This window comes from Mycteria americana, chromosome 15 (assembly GCF_035582795.1).
Source record: "Mycteria americana isolate JAX WOST 10 ecotype Jacksonville Zoo and Gardens chromosome 15, USCA_MyAme_1.0, whole genome shotgun sequence".
In the NCBI taxonomy this organism is placed as follows: domain Eukaryota; kingdom Metazoa; phylum Chordata; class Aves; order Ciconiiformes; family Ciconiidae; genus Mycteria; species Mycteria americana.
The window spans coordinates 8157136-8170777 of NC_134379.1; the positions used below are offsets into that span (position 1 = coordinate 8157136).

Genomic DNA, 13642 nt, shown 5'->3' on the forward strand with positions numbered 1-13642 from the left:
GCCGGGACATCCCCCTTCTCGTACCCTGCTCCCACCCTGCCTGCCACTCCCTGCTCCCATGGAGATGTTGCCCAGCTTGGGCATGGGGGCTCTGGGGGGATCCCTGTGGATCCCGGCGCATCTCAAGCTGGCTGCGGGAGAAAAGGCTGGAAGACAAGGGAGGAGGCTGCTGTCTCTGCTGGCTGGAAACCCTTTGCTTGCCAGATTGCAGGTCGGGGAAGGGAGAGGCCCAGGGCGAGCAGGACCTGCTCTTCCCAGCCCAAAGCGAAGAGCAGCAGGGTGTGGGGTAACACCAAAAACCAGCCCGGCTTTGCCGGCTCAAGGCCCAGTCCCCAAGGAAAACAGGGAAAACCCAGCCAGCCTTTCCCATCATCCCCCCCAGGATGCCCCAAGAGGCAGCAGCCCCCAGAGCAGCTCCTGGCCACCAGCCCCCTCCCCACCTCCCATAGCCACAGGGAGCGGGGGGGGCAAAGCTGGTGGAGCCCGCAGCACCCTCTGACCTGTCCCCAGCTGGCTGGGGCTGCAATGGGGGGGCCAGGGGCTGCCGGGGACAGCTCTGTCCCCCTCCTCTTCCCGGCAGGACGCAGGCGTTGCCCAGCTGTCCCGGAGGCGGGAGGCGGTGGTGGCGGCGGGGGGGGCGAAGGAGGCAGCAGGGTGGGCAGCCGAGCGTGCAGGACCAGGGAACTCAGTTAAATGAGAGATTTTATTCCCACGCCGCCTCCCTGCCCTCTCCCAGGGTCCCGGCAAGCCCACGTCCAGCTGCGTCGCCACGGCCTGCCTGGAAGATGCTTCTGTGCCTCAGTTTCCCCACTGGTGGAAATCTGGACTGGGAGCAAAGTGCTGGGAAAGCCCTGCTCGTGGGAAGCGGCGGAGAGGCAGCCAACCTCAGCCCGATGCCGGCTGCCGCAGCACGGGGCCAGGGCCACGCGAGGGGACCTGCACCAGCCTGGGAGCTGCGCGGGGACACGTCCCTGATGTCCGCAGAGGTCCGGCAGCTGGGACGTGCCATCTCACAGCACGCCGCTGCCCAGGCCACCGCCACCGGCAATCGGGGTGCGGAAAAGCCTCGCTGAATTGGGGAGCCCTCTCTCCCGGTCCCCAGCCCCGCGGTCACAGCCTCTCCCTGCAGGCAGCAGCAGGCAGCAGCAGGGGCTGCAGCTCCCGGGACAGTCTCTCTTCCCATCTGCTCCTCCGTTGTTAGCAAGCAGCACCGAATTTACTGCTGTCAGCACTGCAGAGCCCGTACAGCCGCACAACGGCAACGCACCCGCTTCAGCAGCGACCCCGCAGCCCACGGGGCTGCCAAATCCCACCGGGGGCAAACCCGGAGTCAGACCCGACCTCGCCCCCTGAGCCTGGTGGGGGTCGGGGCTGTAGCCCCGGAGCTGGGGGGGAGAAGGGTCCAAGCTCAGCTCCCGGCTGGGTGGGGATTGAGGGCTGCTCGGGGGCCAGGAAGGGGTTTGCACCAATTTTTGGCAGCAAGAGCTGAGCCCTCGCCTCTGGGCTTGGGGCATTGCCTGTTCCCCAGCCGTTTCCTCCTGCCCGAGCTTCGAGGGGTTGGCGGGGAAGCGGGTCAGGTCTCAGCACACTTTTAAAGGGCTTTTATTTATTCACAAAACAAACCCAAACACATATAAGAAAAATGGGGGGGTGGGGTGGGGGGAGGAACCCAGGAATATGCACAATCTATTATTAACAAAAGAATTGCACAAATAGAGGAGCGAGTGCGGCGGGGGGAGCAGCTGGGATGTGCTCTGCGCCGCTGCACGAGCCCTTCCCCGCCCTCGCACCCCGTCCACGAAAACACGAAGATCGTTTTGCCGGTGTCCCGTTAGAAATCAGAAACAGGTGACGGCGAAGGCGGCTGGTGCTGCAGGCTGGGTCCTTCCACCTGAGCTGGGAGGGAAACAGCTTTTACCCCAAAGGCACGGCACCGGGGAGCGACCGAGCTCCTGGGTTCAGCGCCGCCGCCGTCCCCTCGCGCTGGGCAGGGATTTGGGGTCTTCCCTGTGGTTTTCTGTCTGCTCCTGCCCTGCCTGCCAGCTCCCTGCCTGCCCCGGACACCTCGGAGCATCACGGAGCTCCTGGGAAAGAGCAGCCAGAGCTGGTCTGGACCACGCAGCATGGAGGAAGGATGGGGAGGCTGCGGGGAGCCTGGTCCTTCCCTGCTCCCCAAGGGCTTTTTTGGGCAGGGACTGGCTGTGCCAAAGCCCCCAGGGAAGGGAAATCTCGGCTGAGCTCTCCGCAAACCCAGCAGCGTTTGCAGAAGAAACAGGAGGTGAAACGGGCACGAGGAAGAAATGCTGGGCAGCCACCACGAAGCGGGACAGGGTTGCAGATCCAACACCTGCGTTCCTGCTGCATGGAAGTTAGTGAGGACTTGGTATTTCTGCTGCCAAAATGGGAAGAAAAACCTGGTATCCAGATTGCTGGGGGGGTTGCAAAGCGAATTGCAGAACAGCAGCAACTCACTGCAGAGCCACTGGAGTATCCTGGTTTGATTTCAGTCCCCTTTTTTCAGTCCTCATTTTCTGAGTATAATCTAATGTCATTTTCACAGCAGAAAATCCATTTTTCTCTCCTCATCTCTCAAATGAAACGGCTGAAACCAACCAGATTTCACACCAAAATCGGTTTTGTTTTTCCAAGGGGCAGTTCAGGGAGGGGAAGCTTCAGCCAGTATTTTAGGAGCTGAGGAACGCCCGGTCTTCACCCAGCTCTTCCCACCCTCAGAGCCCAAACACCCACGGGGGGCCCAGCCAGTGCCGCTGTGGGGTGAGTGGGGAAACTGAGGCAGGGAGCCAGGGTTCAGCCCCTCTCCGTGGGCATTGCCACCAGCTCCCTCCACCGTCACCGTCCCCCCGTACCTGCACGAGGGTCCTGGCAGGCGGGCGGTCATAGAATGCCGCAGACGGCACCGGCATCCTCGGAGTGGTCGCAGTTGTGGACGTCCCAGCGGATGTGCGAGCAGCGCAGCAGCGAGGGCTCGTGGCCCTTGCACTTGAGGTTGTCGAGGAAGATGTAGCCGGTGCCCTGGCCGTAGCGTGCCTCCCCCCAGGCCGCCACGGCGTGCCCGCAGCCCAGCTGCCTGCACGCCACCTCGGCGTCCCGCAGGTCCCAAGCGTCGTCACACACCGTCCCCCACTGGGACAGGTAGAACATCTCCACGCGCCCCTCGCACCGGTGGCTGCCGTTCGCCAGGCGCAGAGACCCTGCGGAGGGGAGGGGGTCAGGCAGCCCCGGGGGCAGCCCCTGCCCGTGCCCACCCCAGCACTGCATCCCCCTCCCCCTGCCTGCCACCACCCTGGGGCAGCAGTGCCCACCCGGCCGGCTCCCCGGGGCTGGCAGAGAAGGGGTCCTTCCTGGCCAGGTGGCCCCGGGGCGAGAAGAGCACGGGTCCCTCCAAGGCTGGGCGGATGTTTGCTGCTCCCCACGGCTCCGCCACTGCCTCTGCACAGGCAGGAGCACGAGGGGGTGACCGCTTGCCAGCACCGGAGCTGGGGCTGGCCCCCAAAGCATCGCGGAGGATGTTCAGGTTGAAGGAACAGACAATAATCCCTCTTGCCAGCTCAGCCCTGTTGGCCCATCACCTCCTCTCCCCACCGAGGTCCGGCACCTGAGGTCCATCACCTCCTCTGCCCGGACCAGCCTTGGGGGCACCGGGAGAGGCCATGGTTTAACGGTGCCACCAACATGGCTTTTCCCCTCCTGTGGGCTGCTCCAGGTCAGTGCTTCAGGCACTGCCGAAGCCGCTGGCTTCCACCCGAGCCGCCTCCGTTTCCACCCCGTGCCGGTGCGGAGCGTCCCCAGGGTGATACCTCGATACCTACCCTCCTTGGGACGGGTCAGGGTCGACGTGGTGGTTGTAGCGGTGGCTTCTTGGAAATGGTCTCCAGCATCGTCAGCGCCTGGTGCAGCAGGGAAGGGGTGGGAAAAGCGACTCAGGGGACCCCTGTGCCCCCCAGGGCCGGGTCAGAGCCCCCCCGGCAGCGGCGTGGGGCTGGCTGGGGATGGACGCAGGGATGTGCGGGTTGGGATGTGCAGCCGCTGGCTTCCAGGAAAGCGCACAAGCGGAGACCAGAGGTGGTACCCGCGCTCCGGCCACGGTCACCGTGGCACCCGACGGCCGCCGCTGTCCCCCCGCGGGCAGGAGGAACCCCAGCTCTTGGGGCTCACATTCACACATCACCCCATTTCGGGGACTGCCTTTCCCGCGGCCGGCGTGCCTGCGGCTGAAATCCCGTTATCTCGTGGGATTTCCACGCCGCCGAGCTGGGCTTCAGCGGAGACCTGGGGAGCCCCGGGCAGTCGCATCCATCCCCCCTCTCCCCCCCAGCTGGCAAGGGAAGACCCTCAGGCGGGAGCCAGTGGCCGCCGGGCTCCATCCCGCTCTCACCTCGGCAAATGACCCCGGCGTCCTCGTGGTGGCCACAGTTGTGCTGCCCCCAGCCCAGATGGAAGCAGTCAGCCAGGCGAGCCTCGCCACCGCCGCAGCCCACGTTATCCAGCAGGACGGGCCCGCTGCCGTAGCCGAAGGAGCCGAGGACGGTGGCGGCGAGGGCCGTGCCGCAGCCCAGCTGCCGGCACACCACCTGGGCGTCGGGGAAGTCCCAGTCGTCGTCGCAGATGGTGCCCCAGGTGCCGCGGTGCCGCACCTCCACCCGCCCGCGGCAGCTCCCGTTCCCGTTCGCCAGCCGCACGCTGCCACCTGCGTGGGGGGCCCCGGCACAGGCACGCCGCCGGGGGGGACCGGGGCTCCACGGGGGGTCTGATGTCCCTTGATGACCCTCTGGGGGCATGGGGTGAGCCCCCGGGGAACATGGGGTGAGCCCTGGGGATGGGGGGTGAGCCCTGGGGACGTGGGAGTAACCCCCTGGGGACATGGGGTGAGTCCTGGGGATGTGGGGTGAGCCCCCGGGGACATGGGGTGAGCCCCTGGGGTACAGAGTAACCCCTGGGGACATGGGGTGAGTCCTGGGGATGTGGGGTGAGCCCCCGGGGAGATGGGGTGAGCCCCTGGGAACATGGGGTGAGCTCTGGGGGCATGGGCTGAGCCCCTGGGGACACAGAGGGAGTCCTGGGGATGTGGGGTGACCCTGGGGACACGGGGGACTCCCAAGCAGCATGGGGTGAGTCCTGCGAGCATGGAGATGCGGGGTGAACCCCTGGGGGGGCGCGGAGCCAACCCTGGGGATATGGGGTGAGCACTGGGGATGTGGGGTGACTCCCTGGGGACATGGGGTGAGCACTGGGCGGATGGGTTAACCTGTGGGGATACGGAATGAGCCCTGGGGGCATGGGGCGAGCCCCGAGGATGTGGGGTGAGCCCTGGGGACGCAACTCCCTGGGGTACTCGGGGGACATAAGAGAGCCCTGGGCGTGCGGGGAACATCCTGGGGGCATGGGGTGAACCCTGGGAACGTGGGGTGAACCGTGGGGTGCCAGAGGTCCCCTGGGGATGTGGGGTGAGCCCTGGGAGAATGAGGTGAACCCGGGGGGTGTGGAAGGTCCCCTGGGAGCATGGGGTAACTCCTGGGGCTGCGGGGGGAGCCCTGGGGATATGGGGTAACCCCCCAGGGACGTGGAGCCCGGGGGGCCGTGCCAGACCCCGTGCAGGGCTAGCAGCGGCCGCACACTTACTTTCCTGCTCGACGGTAAGGAGATCGGTGGTGACCGACTCGGTGGCCTGGGAGGGCTGGTCCCCGCCATCTGTCACTGCTGGGACAAACGCGGGGACACGCGGGCATTGGGGGGGTCCGGCTCCAGCACCCACTGCCCCTGCTCCGGTCGGTGCCACAGCGGCCGCTAGCACCGTGGCAGCCCCGTGGCAAGCTCCTGCGGTGGGCAACGTCACCCCCCGAGCTTCACCTATGTGACAGGGCCCCAGGGTGACCGAGCTGGGGCACGGGAGGTCACAGAAGACACGGTCCCCCCCCCAGCGAGCCCCCGGCTACGGTGCAAGGGTGAGCCGGGTGGCTGCCAATCTCCTACCTGTGGCCGTGGCAGTGAGCGTCTCTTTGTAGTCCAGGGCCACCGAGGTGGTGAAGGACGTGATGGTGGACGTGTCCAGCCCTGCGGTGACACAGAGGGACAGAGGTGACACGTGGGGAGAAGCCGCAAAGCCGTGAACTTGCTGACTCTGGGAAGCAGACCCAGGGTGGTCTGGGGGCTCCAGGGTGACGGGGATGGAGATGTCCACCCGCACGACCCTGCTGACCGGAGATGGTGCTTCTCCACCCTAACCCAGGCGCCGAGGTCCCACCTGCAGCACCGAGGGGCCCCTCGCTCCTCCGCATCGCCGGGAGGTTTATCGGGCAGGGTTCATTAGCTCTAAAGCTTCGTTTTTCCCCTGCCCCACCAAGCAAGGGCCGTGCGTGGTCGTGCCATCAGCCGTGCCCGGGCAAGGTGCCAGAGGGGACGGGGACATTTAGGGAGGAAAGGACCAGCCCGAGAAAATTGTCCCTTTTCTCCCGCATCAGCCTCTTTGTTCGGTAATAGTGGGAAAGGGAAAGCGCCGGCACTTAGTGCTCCTGTCATTAGCCGTGATAATGAGGGAATTCAGGGGGATTATTAACATCATAAATGGTAATCAGTGGAGAATGGCAGAAATACATCATTTGGGGAGGGGAAGGGGGGGCAGGCCGGCTCTGGTGGTGTGCCTGGCCCCTGGCAGCCACTCGCTCCTTCCGGACGCCGGCAGCTTGTTTCCCAGCCGGCGGAGCGGGGAAATGGCAGGCAGGCAGATGCATTTCCCTTGCAAATTGCTGCTCGGGCCGTGTCCCAGGCTCTCGGCGCGGCGTCGCAGCCTGCTGCGGAGCGCCAGGATGACGGCAGACGAGGAGAAAGGATGCTCCCGCAGCGCAGAGCCCAGGTCCCCGCCTGACCTTGGGCACATCAGCGTCTCTCCGAGGCCATTTCTCCTCGGGGACCAGCACGTCCCTGGCTTTTTCCCCTGCCGGGGGACCGCCCCGAAGGCAATGCTCTGCCCCGGTACCTGTGCAGATGACCCCGGCATCCTCGTGGTGTCCGCAGTTATGGATGCCCCAGCCGAGGCTGTAGCAGGCGGAGAGGGAGGGCTCGCTGCCGTCGCAGTTGACGTTGTCCAGGAGGATGCGCCCCGTGCCGTAGCCGAAATAGGCGTTGCTCTTGTAATCCAGGGCTTGGCCGCAGCCCACCTGCTTGCACACCACGCTGGCATCGCTCAGGCCCCAGTCGTCGTCGCAGACGGTGCCCCAGTTCCCGCGGTAGAAGATCTCCACCCGGCCTTGGCACGCGTCGGTCCCGCTCACCAGACGGATGCTGCCGTCACCTGGAGGGTGGCAGCACGCGGTGAGAAGGACGTTGCCTTCCCCGGGAGGTCACCGCACAGCGATGCCACCAGGGCCTGGCAGCGCCCACGACGGCAAAGAAACCGGGCGAGACGCTGCGGGGAAGGGGCGATGCTTTAGGGCAGCCCGGCTGACGGGAGCCGCGGTGAACCTCTGGGACAGGGTTTGGCCATGGCCGGCAGAATGATGGGGTCCCCGGGGCTCTGCCCCTCGGAGGCGGAGAGTCGGGGTGCTTCTCGGAGGGGCAGCGGGTGACGGGCGGGGGCCGCTGCTCTCTACCAGCCCTCAGCCACGATGGGCCCCTGAAAGCGACGGCCGAGCAGCTTACTTTCCCCATCCTGTACCGAGGCTGCGAGGGTCCTGCTTGTCGGTCCTTCGCTGGCTTGCGTGGGCGAGAGCTCTGAAAAGGGAAGTGGAGAGACGGCACCCATCGCTCCGTCCCAAAGCCGGCCGTGAGCAGCGTCCCCGCGCGCCGCCCGCCCCGCTGCTCCCCCCGCTCGGGCACAGCGTGCACACGCGCTGGCAGGCACACGCCACGCAAAGCAAGAGGGTTTGCACCAAACCAGCCCTGACGGGGAAAGAAAGAGGGGTTTGCAGCTGCGCTGCTCTGCCCGGAGTTATCTGCCCGGTTGCAGGTGCAGGGGGGCGGATGGAGCCAGGAGCTTGGCTGCCGGCACGGTGGGAAGTTGTGCCCGGTAGCACGGCATGGGGACCCGGCCTAAATAATAACGCTGCGCTGAGCTGTTGGGAGCCAGGCCCCCCCCTATCATGGGATTTGGATTCAAAGTCATGGCATAAATATAGAAAAAAAGCAGTAATATCTTGATTTTCCTGCTGGTTTTACCTGTATTTCTTTTGCTAACGATGTTTGTTCAAGCTACCGTGTTGCCCGTCTTGTCCCAGATCCTTGGCTGGGCTGGTGAAATTATCTGGGGGTGGTGTGGGGAGCTGGGTGGGAGCGGAGCCCAGCGGTCCGATGGCTGGCCACACGCGTGCCCGAGGGCTGCGGGAAGCATCCCGGGAAACCCAGCCCACCAGCACGGCGAGGAGCTGGCCGGCTCCGCGCTTTCCTCCGTAACCACAACCGACGGAAAGCTGGCTCTTGAAAGCTTCCACGCGGCACGGGTGGGAGCACCTTCCCTAGGGGTCTGGTGCTTGGGTCAAACTCCCGCATCTCCTCTGAGGGCCGCCGCAGAGCATCTCCTGCTCTCCTTCGCCAACCGAGCTACAAACACCTAAGGGCTCAAGCCGCTCCTCTGCCCTCAGACCCATCTCCCCCACCTCCTTCTTCAGTCCTGCCGCATCTCCTCTCCAGCAGCTCCTTCAACTGGGGTTCCTGCTCAATCCATGACCTCCTTTCCCTGGTTGCTGCTGGCCCAACCCACCAGGCAACCCAGCACCCCCCCCTTTCCAAGCCCCGCTTCTGCAGGACGCAGGGATTCACTGAGCAGTTGCAGCCGTGGCCGAGCTCCGGGTCTGCACAGCCTCGCGTTTACCGGTCGTTGATGCACGGCTGGTGAGCAAACCCTACGCAGCTATGCAGGAGGAACACGTAGGGTACACAGGGGTCGGCACGGAGCCGTTCCACTTTCACATGCCAAGTTCAAACGCTTTCCACTGCTTTTCTCACCTTTAGGAACATTTCCTGCTGAAAAGCTCAGCAATTTACAGAAAGCCAAGTCAAAAGGGGAAAGAGCAGTTGGGCAGCAGCTGACTCAGAGGCAGGAGCGTGGGTGGCCATGTGCTCTTTCCCCAGGGATCGTGCTGGAGAGGTTGCAAAGTCCCTGAGCTGGGAGTGACGGGGAACACGAAACAGGCTGGCCACTCTCTGGAGCACAAGCGTGCTGAGCTGGGAGGTGACCTGGATTGAAGAAAGGGGTGGAGGAAGGATGCAGAGGAGGTTTGGCTGACCCAGGCTCAGAGGAACAGGCTCTGAGATACAACTCTTGGGCTCCCCCAAGGTGTCTGCAGACACCAGGACTTGCAGCACCGCAGGCACCCCCCCGCTCTCCTTGCCCCCAAGGAACCGAGCCTCACTACCGTTGCATACGACAGCCACGTCCTCGTAGTGGTAGCAGTTGTGGATGCCCCAGCCGTGGCTCCAGCACTCGCTCAAGGCGGCCTCCCGGCCCTTGCAGTCCACGTTGTCCAGGAAGATGGGTCCGCTCCCCTGGCCGAAGGTCATGGCAGCCGGGAGGGTGATGGCGTGGCCACAGCCCAGCTGGCGACACACCACGTTGGCATCCACGATGTCCCAGTCGTCATCGCAGACCGTCCCCCAGGAGCCGTTGTAGAGGATCTCCACTCGCCCCTGGCACCGGCTGGGCCCGTTGGCGAGCCGTATCTCTGGAAGGACGGGCAGAGAGAGGTCCCTCAGCAGGCAATGAGCCCGCCCCAGGGCCAGGAGGTGGCAGATACTTGGTGGGTGTCACAGGGAGGGCGGGAGCCCTCTCTGCACCAAATCTCTGCTCCTTAAAGAAGACGGTGACCCTTTGCTGCAGCACAAGGCAGCTGTTGGCTTGCTGCTGCCCACCTGATGGTGGGGCATGGGTTTCTCATCATCTGCTGGAAGCGGCAGACATGGAGACTCAATACAGCTCGATACATAAATGAGCTGCACCATCACCCCATCATCTTGCCTGCTAATGGCCTGGGCAATAACCCAACGGGAGAATCGGACACGTGGCATCACATGATGACATATGATGGGTGACAAGTGATGAGATGCAATTAGCAAATTCTTATTAGCCTCAATGAACGCATCCGGAGCTGGTCCCATGTGGGAGCTGGTGGGATGGAGATGATCTCTCAAGCTGCTGGTGATGGGGAGCAGGCATGTAAGTGCCCCTGGCCTGCCACATCAAGGGAATTACTCGCTTGGGCGTGACGAATGGCACAGGGACAGAGACTCAGCAGAAGCTGGCAAAATTCCCCTCTCGGGATAATAAGCAGAATAGGGATAATAAAGGATCTCTATTTCCTTTCTGTAAAAGGAGTTTTGCCTTTTGTTGCCACTTTTTGTTCCAAACCAATACGCTTCCTTTTTGAAATTCCCCAAACCCCATTTTTAACCAAAAAAAAAAAATGCATTTTGCAACTACAAAAATTCCTAGAGAAAAGCGACTTTAAGAGAAGAATCTCACCTGGGAACGGCAACGGCGCGGGCTCGGAGGTGGTGCCTGCGAAGGAGAAGAAAAAGGCTCAGCTCTCCCCAGCGAGCAGAGGAGGGATGCAGCTCCAAGGGTGACAGCAGCAGGGATGCGGGCGGGCATGGCGGGGAGCGGCAGGACCTGGTAGCCCCCCCCCAGGCCCACCCCACATGCTCTGCAGGAGTCCCCCCCTGAGCCCCGGGAGCACTCGCACCCTACCCAGTTAAACAACCGGAGCGCGGGAGCCAACGTGCTCTCCCAGGGCAGGGCTTGTCTCCAGGTTCTTTGCAAGGACAGTTGGGTTCATTCTGGGAGCTCTGAGAACTTGAAATTTTCCTAGAAATCACTTGTCCCCTCCCTTTTCTGCAAAGACCTGAGGTTTGTAGGGTTAAAAATAAACGCCCTAGCCCAGGGCACCGTTTCGTCTGCTTCCCAGGTGAGGAAGCTGAGGCAGCAGCATGTGGTGCGAGCGATTGGGCTCTGCGGCGGGACTGTGCTTTAAGCACCGGGTTACGTGTGTGTGTGTGTCCCTGCCCTAAGTCCTGGTTATCCCGAATTCCTGCAACTCCCCGAGATGAAGCGTGGTGCCGAGGGCTGCCATTACCAGCTCCCTGACAGCGAGCTGCTCCCCGGCTGGCACGGGCCGTTGCTGCTGTCAGACAGAAGGAGATTTTCTTTCCCCCTCTCCTTCCTTCCCCTCATCTCGGGTCAGCAGCTCCGCAGACGGAGCCGGTGGCTGGCAGCAGCAGCCCCGGGTGGGTCGTGCCTTGGGCCGGGTCTCAGGGACCTTCGTGTCTCCCTGGCTCTGTTGCCGACTTGCTGTGGGTCCCAGGCAGCTCCCGCATGCTCCTGCCCGTGCCCCATCTCCCTACGGAAAACTCGGGGCGTGAGATGGGAACGAGGAAAACCAACCCTGCCTGGCACGGGAAACCCGCTGGAAGTCTCCTGATGGAAGACGCTGCACTGGGCATCCCTATGTGCATTTTAATTGATTTTTTTCTTTTTTTCCCCAACAAAGTCTGCTTTTGGAAGCTCTATATTTATACGCATGCGCCATGTCGTGGTTTAGCCCCAGCCGGCAGCTCAGCCCCACGCAGCCGCTCGCTCACTCCCCCCCGGTGGGATGGGGGAGTAAAAGTGAGAAAACTCGAGGGCTGAGATAAAGACAGTTTCATAGGGAAAGCAAAAGCCGCGCACGCAAGCAAAGCAAAGCAAGGAATCCATTCACTCCTTCCCGTGGGCAGGCAGGTGTTCAGCCATCCCCAGGAAAGCAGGGCTCCATCACGCGTAACGGTGACTTGGGAAGACAAACGCCATCACTCCAAATGTCCCCCCCTTCCTCCTTCTTCCCCAGCTTTATATACTGAGCATGACGCCATATGGTATGGAATAGCCCTTTGGCCAGTTTGGATCAGCTGTCCCGGCTGTGTCCCCTCCCAGCTTCTTCGGCACCCGGCAGAGCACGGGAAGCTGAAAAGTCCTTGACTGGTGCAGCAACAACTAAACCATCAGTGTGTTATCAACCCTGCTTTCAGCACAAATCCAAACCATCGCCCCATACCAGCCACTATAAAGAAAATCAACTCCATCTCAGCTGAAACCAGGACATACCAACACACCCGTTGATGGGGTGCAGCCACTTTCCAGGATGGAAACAGGCAGAGCAGAACTGCAGGCAGCCCCTGCCGCATGCCACCGGGCAGGATCACCCTTCGGGCAGCGTCCTGCCTGCTGTGGGGCCCGGGACGAGCCCTGCTCCGCAGCCCACACGCAGGGCCACGGCCCATAAAACACCAGTGGGTCCGGCTGCACCGGACTGGTGCGGGGGGACGCAGGTGTGGGTGCCCGTCCCCTCACCCGCCACCCTTTCGGGGCGCGTGGCACCTCGCACCGGGTGCTGGTGGCACCAGCTCAAGGAGAAAAGCCCATTGAAAACCGGGAGGGAGCGGAGCGGAGCACGGAGCGCAGCCGCGGCCACGGCTCCTCGGCCGGGAACCGAGCCCTCCCAGTAACCAGAACCCAGGAGATGCTGCCAAGGGCTTAACAAGAGTTTGCCACAGAAATGTCCTCCCGCAGCCGGGAAGGAGCTCGGTGGAGCAAGAGCTGGGAGAGGAGGGACTCCTCCGTTGTCTTCCTGATCAAAAAACCTACTTTTGGGTAGTGGTGGGGGTAAATCCGGAGGAGAGCTGCTGGTCTCCTGCAGCACCAGGGCCGGCGTAATCCAGGGGTGTCAGAAAGTCAGGATGGGGTCTCTCGTTCCCAGCCAGCGCAGGAAGGGCAGCAGCAGGTTTGCGATATGCAGTGTGCCATCGTGCAATAGCTGGGGCTTTCCTTTGAGTCCCATACCTATGTTTATCCTATTTCTTTCCGTCTGTTTTCCAGCCAGCCTCAGCGCTGCAGGGAACCTGGCTCTTGTTCACCACCCAAGGGGGCTGACGGGGTGAGAGCTTTGGGGACGCAGACAGACCCCTGGTCATCTCTGCCTTGGGGCTCGGCTGCCCGGCCACACGAGAAATGGCACTGCCACGGGGCTTTAATTCCCATTTAATTCTCAGCCCTCTCCGACATGCGTGAACAAGCAGCATCCAGAGGGAGCTGAACGCTTGCAGGACGCATCCCCATCCCAGCAATAAGGGCTCTGAAGGCGCCCTGCCAGCAGCCCCGCACCCGGGGGTACGGCTGCTCGGGGGGACCACGGGCAGAGCCAAAGCTCCCCCCAGCAACCCGCTCCCCCTGCCCCAAACGCCCAGTTTGGGTGTTATTTGGGCACAAAACCCTTCTCAGCTCCAGTTCGGAGTGATGCGGGGTCCCCCCTGGGATGCTACCAGCACGGGGCACTGAGGTCTCCGGCTTGTCCAGGGGGTCACGGCAACATCGTCATGATGCCCCGGGGGACGGTGGACAGGGACGGGTGGCTGGCCCTTGTGGACGTCACCATCGCTGCCCCTGCGGGTGCCCCAGGAGTTTGCAAGCCCTCGGCAGATGCCCGGGGCCAGCTCGCAGCGAGGGCAGCACAGATCTCCTCGGGCATCCAGGGCACCTCGTGCTTGAGACCCCGGCTACACAGCCCTGTCCCATGGGTGACACCTTCTGAGCAAATGAAACCCGCCCACCCTAATTACAGCAGCCAAGGGCTCATCAACACTCGTGGTGGCTCCGTGGCCT

At 63.2% G+C, this 13642-nt stretch overlaps 1 protein-coding gene across 1 annotated transcript; it reads right to left on the reverse strand.

The window, feature by feature from the left end:
* Window positions 1-2895: 2895 nt before the first annotated feature.
* SSC4D (scavenger receptor cysteine rich family member with 4 domains) lies at window positions 2896-10600 on the reverse strand. Its single transcript, XM_075517767.1, has 12 exons — window positions 10591-10600; window positions 10472-10507; window positions 9240-9674; window positions 8610-8804; window positions 7464-7949; window positions 6885-7309; window positions 5992-6238; window positions 5641-5718; window positions 4397-4708; window positions 3617-3908; window positions 3304-3503; window positions 2896-3212 (listed from the first exon to the last, which is right to left on the reverse strand). The coding sequence occupies exons 1-12, from the start codon at window positions 10598-10600 to the stop codon at window positions 2896-2898; spliced, it is 3033 nt and encodes a 1010-aa protein (XP_075373882.1).
* Between the last annotated feature and the right edge of the window lie 3042 nt (window positions 10601-13642).